General features: G+C 49.2%; 1 protein-coding gene across 2 annotated transcripts; it reads right to left on the bottom strand.

Moving 5' to 3' along the window:
* Positions 1-643: 643 nt before the first annotated feature.
* GHRL (ghrelin and obestatin prepropeptide) lies at positions 644-5,809 on the bottom strand. 2 transcript variants are annotated; one of them, XM_012802539.1, is made up of 4 exons: positions 5,690-5,809; positions 5,355-5,468; positions 1,452-1,560; positions 644-663 (listed from the first exon to the last, which is right to left on the bottom strand). In XM_012802539.1, the coding sequence occupies exons 1-4, from the start codon at positions 5,795-5,797 to the stop codon at positions 644-646; spliced, it is 351 nt and encodes a 116-aa protein (XP_012657993.1). In that variant the 5' UTR covers positions 5,798-5,809. The 2 variants fall into 2 exon arrangements, with proteins under 2 accessions (XP_012657993.1, XP_003785490.1); XM_003785442.1 differs by having other exon boundaries at positions 5,355-5,471; positions 5,690-5,797.
* Between the last annotated feature and the right edge of the window lie 1,135 nt (positions 5,810-6,944).

Here is a 6,944-nt window from a genome sequence, read left to right as displayed (position 1 = left end):
CCGGGCTGGGGATTCGAACCCGCCACCTTAGGTGTACGTGGCTGGCGCCTTAGCCGGTTGAGCTATAGGTGCCGAGCCTGGTTTTCTTTCTTTCTTTTTTTTTTTTTTTTTTTGAGACAGAGTCTTAAGCTCCACCTTGGTAGAGTGTGGTGGTTGTCAGCATAGCATATAGCAACCTCCAATTCATGGGCTCAAGCGATCCTCTTGCCTCAGTTTTTCTATTTTTAGTAGAGACAGGGTCTCTCTCTGGCTCAGGCTGATCTTGAACTCCAGAGCTCAAGCAAGCCACCTGCCTCAGCCTTCCAGAGTGTTAAGATTACAGGTGTTGAGGCACCACGCCTGGCCTCAGTTTGGTTTTCTAAGCATGCATACCAGCCTTGCTACATGCCCTTTTTCCCTCTTCCCACTGACCATAGACCAAGAATTATTTTATCTGTCTCTTTTGGATTTTTTTTTAAAGTGAAAGGTAAAATTTTCCTCTTTGGTTAAATAAGTTCCCGTTTTGAACGTTCGGCATATAGTTTGAACTTTATTCACCTCCTGAGCTAGTACAGTAGTACTGGGAGTTGCTGCAGAAGCAATCTAAAACCAGATGAGTTTCCAGTCATGGGCGGACAAGGAGGTGAGCCAATCTTGTATGTGATCACTGGTCAGCGGGGGCCTCTGAAAAGCAAGAAGTCAAGTCAGAATTCTGGGTCCACCATCCTGGCAGTGCCATCAAAGGTGTTTTTGCTTCCACTGTGGTGACGTTAGAGGTGCTAAGTTATAATTGGGTGTATGTGGGGGAGTTTTGGGGGAAAGCATTGGCCTCAGAGTCAGAGAGTGAACTATTGTGACCTTGGTCAAGGCACAGCTTAGCTCTTGGTTTCCTTATCTGCACAGCAGGCTGGGTGCTGCTGCTAACTACCCCCAGGGTTCAGGAGTCACCATGTTGGTGACTATATTGTGTGCTTCCAAAAGGTAGGTGTGTCTATCACCTCAGGAATAAGTTGGGTGGTTTCTTCTTTTTTTTTTTTTTTAAACAAGACAGAGGGCATTCAAAACTACTTTGTGGAGCCTATTCTGAATGCTGTTGTGGCACTGATTCCTTTTGTTTGTGGACTAAAGTTGTATAGTAAAGGTATTTTAACACTAAATGATTTTATACTCTTCATGATATATCGTGAGCTCCATTTTACAGTTAGGAAAATTGGGATTCAATTGGGTCTCAGAGCTTTAATACTTTTTGGAATCTGGTGTCTTTTGAATACAGAGACTTTACGCTCAACCCCCTTCTGAGCTACTCACCTACACCAGCCCAAGGCCTCTCCTGCAGCTATCTGGGAAAGAGGATTAGAAACTCTTTTTGAGAGGCAGGTTGAAGGGAAAAAACTGCTGGTGTCATCATAGGATGGGCCCACATTTGGAACTTCCAAGGAAATGGAATTAGCCTAACCCAGGCAAGGACTTACCTTTGGCCTCTTCCCACAAGATGTCCTGAAGAAACTTCCCTAGGGCCTGGCTGTGCTGTTGGTACTGAGCCCCTGACAGCTTGATTCCAACATCCAAGGGGGAGTTAAACTAGGAGGTGGACGGGAAAAGACCCAGGAGGTATTAGACATCATGCGCCTCTATCCCTAAGGAGGCTCTGGGCCTCTACTTCCAAGGGGTAGGGTCCCACTGAACAATAATCCTAATCTCAGCCAGAGGGGGCTGCCTTCTTAGGCCCATGTCTTACCTCCTTTCTAACCCTTTTTTTTTTTTTTTTTTAAGACAGAGTCTTGCTGTGTTACCCAGGTTGGAGTGAAATGGCCCAAAATCCTGGGCTCAAGCTTTCCCTGGCAAGTAGCTAGGGCTAAGGCACCACCCCTACCTGGCATTTTATTTATTTAAATTTTTTTTTCTTTTTTTTAGAGACAGAGTCTCACTTTGTTGCCCTCAGTAGAGTGCTGTGGCGTCACAGGTCACAGCAACCTCCAGCTGTTGGGCTTAAGTGATTCTCTTGCCTAGCCTCCTGAGTACCTGGGACTACAGGTGCCCACCACAATGCCCACCTATTTTTTTGTTGCAGTTTGGCCAGGGCCAGGTTCAAACCTGCCACCCTCAGTATATGGGGACCGCACCCTACTCACTGAGCCACAGGCACTGCCCTATTTATTTAATTTTTTTGAGACAGAGTCTCTGTGCCTTGGGTAGAGTGCTGTGGCAGCATCATAGCTCACAGCCATCTCAAACTGTTAGGCTCAAGTAATCCTCTTGCCTCAGTCTCCTAAGTAGCTGGGGCTACAGGTGCCTGCTACACCTGCCTAGTTTCTCTATTTTTAGTAGAGATAGGACCTTACTCTTGCTCAGCCTGGTCTTGATCTCCTGAACTCAAGGAATCCACCACCTCAGCCTCCCAGAGTGCTAGGATTACAGACGTGAGCCACCGTGCCTGGCCACTTTCTTCTTTCTATGCCTGTGTTTCTTCCCTCCTACAGGGAGAGCACCCTGTCTTTGCTGTTTTCTAGGCATTCTCTGGGATGATTTATTGGAGCTCAGAGTTTTGAGTAAAATGGAAAAGAGCTCTGTTTGCTGTCCCATCACAGGTTTTTCAGGCCAGAAACCATCTGTTTTGCCGGTAACTACCCCAGTGCCTGGCTGTGTTGATCACTGAGATGTCTGAATGAGTCTGCAAAGGACTCTTAATGTGTGAAGGGAACTCTTAAGTTGTCCGGTGCTCATAGCAGAACCCAAGGAGTTGATGGCCAAGCCTACCTGGCCTGGAGCCCCCTCCAGTCCCATTGCGGCAACAGACATCCTCAGTGCTGTCCCATGATTCTCATTATACAGATGAGCAAACATCTCAGAGAGGTTATTAAGACAAAAAGTAGCTGCTTGCTCTCTTATTGAAGTTTACTCCCTGGCTTTGTGCCCATAGCACAGTGATTTGGTGCCAGCCACATACACCGAGGCCGGCAGGTTTGAACCTGGCCCGGGCCTGCTAAACAACAATGACAACTGCAACAAAAAATATCCGGGCATTGTGGCAGGCACCTGTGGTCCCAGCTACTTGGGAGGCTGAGGCAGTAGAAGCATTTAAGCCCAAGAGTTGGAGGTTGCTGTGAGCTGTGACGCCATAGCACTCTACTGAGGGCAACATAGTGAGACTGTCTCAAAAAAAGAGAAAGTTTACTCCATGCCCTTATCTCCACTATGAAGGTGGAGTGAAGTGGAGAATGATGGGCTTATCTTTTTTAGGAACTCATAGCCTTGGGTTCCCTGTCTTTAGTAAGTACTTGTTTTTCCTCTTCTTTTCTGAGGTTAATGCTGGGTAGTCAGATCACCTGACAGATGCCTGAGGAAACAACATGAGTGGCCATCTGAGAAACCCCAGGGTGGTCTGACACCCTGCTGCTGTGTTGGTGGGGCAAGTGAGAGGCAGCTTGAGGACAGCTGGTCAGGAGATTGGCTTTGCGTGATTTGAAAAAGCCCCTTCCCTCTTGGTCTTAGTGGCCTCTGCCCAGTGAGGTGGTACTTGGTCTCAAAAGTCTCCTCTGAAACTTAATTTTGGGGGAAAACATTTGGAGGGAGGTCAGGGGCCTGAGATATGAGGGGGGGACCTCAGAAGGGAAGGGTTTTGGTGGCCAACTCATCCCATCTCTGGCAACTCCAGTACCTCCCAGGCATTTCTCATGCCTGGTTCTAGTTGAGGCAGGATGGGGGTCATTTCCTTTGAGGTTAGCTTTCACAGAAACTGGAAGCTTCTTGTTACCTTAGCCCTGTCTTGCATTGTCAGCCACCAAGACCACCCCTTACCTGGTCCAGCGTAGAGCCTTTCTGGCTGAGATGACTGTCCAGTGGCTGGAGCTGGTAGTCTTATTAGGAAGGTCCCTAGGTTAGGTGGAAGGATGTTCAGGTGGACCTGGTGAGTTGGGGATCTCACACTGAGTGTGGAAGAAGGGTCTGAGAAGACCTCTAGGTTCTGGCGAGTGTCAGAGGGCAGAAGTTTGGGGAGCTTCGGGTTCCCCAGGCCAGGAAGGAGGAAGAGAGGGCTTGGGAGCTGGAGTCAGCTCTCAAGTCCTGCCCAATCACTGCCACACACTGGCTGTGGTCCCTCAGGCAAGTGAGCTTACTTTTTTTTTTGAGACAGAGTCTCACTTGGTAGCTCTCATAGTAAAGTGCTATGGCATAACAGCTCACAGCAACTTCAAACTCTTGGGCTCAAGCAATCCCTTTGCCTCAGCCTCCTAAGTAGCTGGGACTACAGGCGCCCTCCACAATGCCTGACTATTTTTAGAGACCAGGGCTCGGTCTGGCTCAGGCTCACCTGCCTTGGCCTCCCAGAGTGCTAGAATTATAGGCATGAGCCACCACGCTGGGCCTGACTCACCTCTATGAACTTCTGTTTCTTATTTATACAATGGGGATCCTAGCTGTAATCCTATCACTCTGGGAGGCTGAGGTGCAAGAGCAAGACCCCATTTCTAAAAAATGGCTGGGTGTTGTGGTAGGCTGAATCTCAGCTACTCAGAAGGCTCAGGCAAGCAGATCCCTTGGACCCAGGAGTTTGAGGTTGCTGTGAGCTATGATGATGCCATGGAACTCTACCCAGGGTGACAGAGTGCAACTCAGTCTCCAAAAATAAATGGGAATAAAAACATCATCCTTGCTTACCTCACAGGTTGTTGTAGAACTTAGATACATGGAAAGGGCAGAACAGCATAGTTGAAGTCACTATATGTAAGCACAGTGTGTAGCAATTGCTGTTACTACTCCCCCCTGGGGGAATCCTGGCTTAGCTGTAGGAAGCTGTCACTTGTAGAAACATCCCCTGAACCATAGCCAAACTTTCAGGAAGGTCACATGGAGAACTCTGTGAGATCCCTTTACTTTTTCCTCCCAATCTTGAATTGTTTCTAAACTTTCTTTGCCCCACGCCAGACTTCAGAGCAAAAATCAGTCTGATCTGTCCCCTCCTTGTCTACAGAGCTGGTGAGTGCTGGCTGCAGCTCACCTGTCTAGGTTCCATCTCAAAGGACTCCAACCCCAAGCTCAGGCCCAAGAAGCCCCTGAGTAAAACAAGTTTTCTGCAGAGAAGCACCTTCAGTCTTTGGCTGTTTGTTCCTAAGTGCCTTGATCACTTGCACTAGATTTACCGCTGCGTTTGAAATCACCTCAAGTCTGCTAGTACCCTCTTTTCCCTGCTCATGGCTCCTGCACCTTGTTCTGTTGTGGCAGTTACTTCTGGACATTTTTCTCTTAATGGGCAAAAGAGAGCCGGTACAGAGCTATTTTAGTGCTATTTTATAACCTTGAGCTTGTACATGGGTCATTTCCCTGTGCTCCCCCTTCCGTTAATCACCCCCAAATCATAAAACTGCATATGTACCAACCCGGATTTCCAGTTCGTCCTCTGCTGCATTCCCCTGGCTTCCATCTTCTGGGTGGACCCAGCCTTCTAGAGCTCGGGGCTGCAGTTTGGCTGGTGGCTTCTTGGACTCCTTTCTCTGCTGGAAAGGCGAGATGTTCTGTTTAGGACCCTAAGTCTCCATAGCCTTCCAGAAACAGAGTGAGGTCAGACCCAGAGTCTTTGTGCTCTGGGAGAAGGCTAAAGCCCAGAGAGAGGTTGAGCCACTGCTCTAGGTCACACATCTGGTTGCTAAGTGACAGGGCTAGAGCAAGATAGTCCACTTGTTCATATGTGGGGTTTTGTGGGGAGGGGTCTCACCTGGATCTTCTGATGATCGGGGCTCAAGAAGCTGGAGCCTGCCATGGCCACGTCTACCCAGAGCACACTGAGGAGCAGTAGGCTGCAGATGGTCCCCAGGGAGAGCATGGCTGCTGCCGGTTGCAGGTGGGCCTGGGGGAGAGAAGATCTTCAGGCTTCTCATTCTCTCAGTATGCCTCAGAATTTGCTCGGGTAGAAGCCCAACAGACAGGGTGCAGGGACTTTATGACTTAGGTTGCGATGGCTGAGTAGAGAAGGGCTTCCCTCTGCCTGCCTCCACAAAGTGGAAGAGAATTGAAGGATCATGTTGTCTTTTCTAAGACCATTCAGGGCAGAATGCTTGGCAGTAGGACTTGATGTGGGGGTTTGGGGCATCCACTCCAAGGTCATTTGCGCAGGCCCTGGGGACCTGTGTCAAATTTTTAAATGTGGGGTGGTGAAACTGAGCCAGCAAGGTTCTCTGGGGCCATGGAGGCAATGGGGCCCGCTCCTAAACCAAACTTCGTTTCTGAGCAGCCTGACCAGCCTAGTTTGTCCAATGTCCCCTTTGTTTAGATGGGCCTGCTGAGACACAGAGAAGTTAAATGAGTGGCCAACAGTCATACAGCAAGTTAAACCCTTTAGCAAACACACATGCAAAGAGTGGAAAGAGTGCCTACCTGTGGTTCCTGGCAGAGGTGGTGCCCAGTGGCTGCCTGGGGCTTATATAGGAAGCTTGGTGTTTGTTTTAAACCAGCAGCTTCAGCTCAGAGGTGGCCCACCTTCTGTGGGGCTGATGTACATTCCTTGGAAGCTAAAATGTTCATGTTCTCTGGAGAGAAATCAACATTGGATGTCAAAGTACCCTGAGAGATTTCTGGGTTGCCCTGAGGCAAAGCATTCACTCCAGCTGTCCCTGGAAAACAGTGTAGGGAGGTGCTCCAAGAGGGCATGGCCCTGGTTTAGGTGGGATTGAGGAGAATGGCGCTGGGGTCTGGGACTGGCTTTGCCGCTGTGTGATCTTAGCTCGCTCCCCCTTTCTCCCTTGGTAAAATGGGGTTGTTCCTGCTATATCATCTCCAAGGCCTTTCTAGTCCTGGTGCACCATTGTTTTCTATGGACTGGTGCTGGTCTGGCACCCACAAACCCCTGCAGCATGCTGGGAGCTGGGTTCATGAGATTCTCCCACCTCTTTGGTGGGGAAGGCCCCATTTCACAGACAGGACAGTGCCAGGAAGTGTGGTAGCACGTACTCCTGTCTTCTCTGAGGAGTTAA

This window comes from Otolemur garnettii, unplaced genomic scaffold, assembly GCF_000181295.1.
Source record: "Otolemur garnettii isolate 467f Iridium unplaced genomic scaffold, OtoGar3 scaffold00015, whole genome shotgun sequence".
Taxonomy (NCBI): Eukaryota; Metazoa; Chordata; class Mammalia; order Primates; family Galagidae; genus Otolemur; species Otolemur garnettii.
Note: the sequence above shows the minus strand (reverse complement) of the source record. Positions and strands in the feature narration are given on the sequence as shown.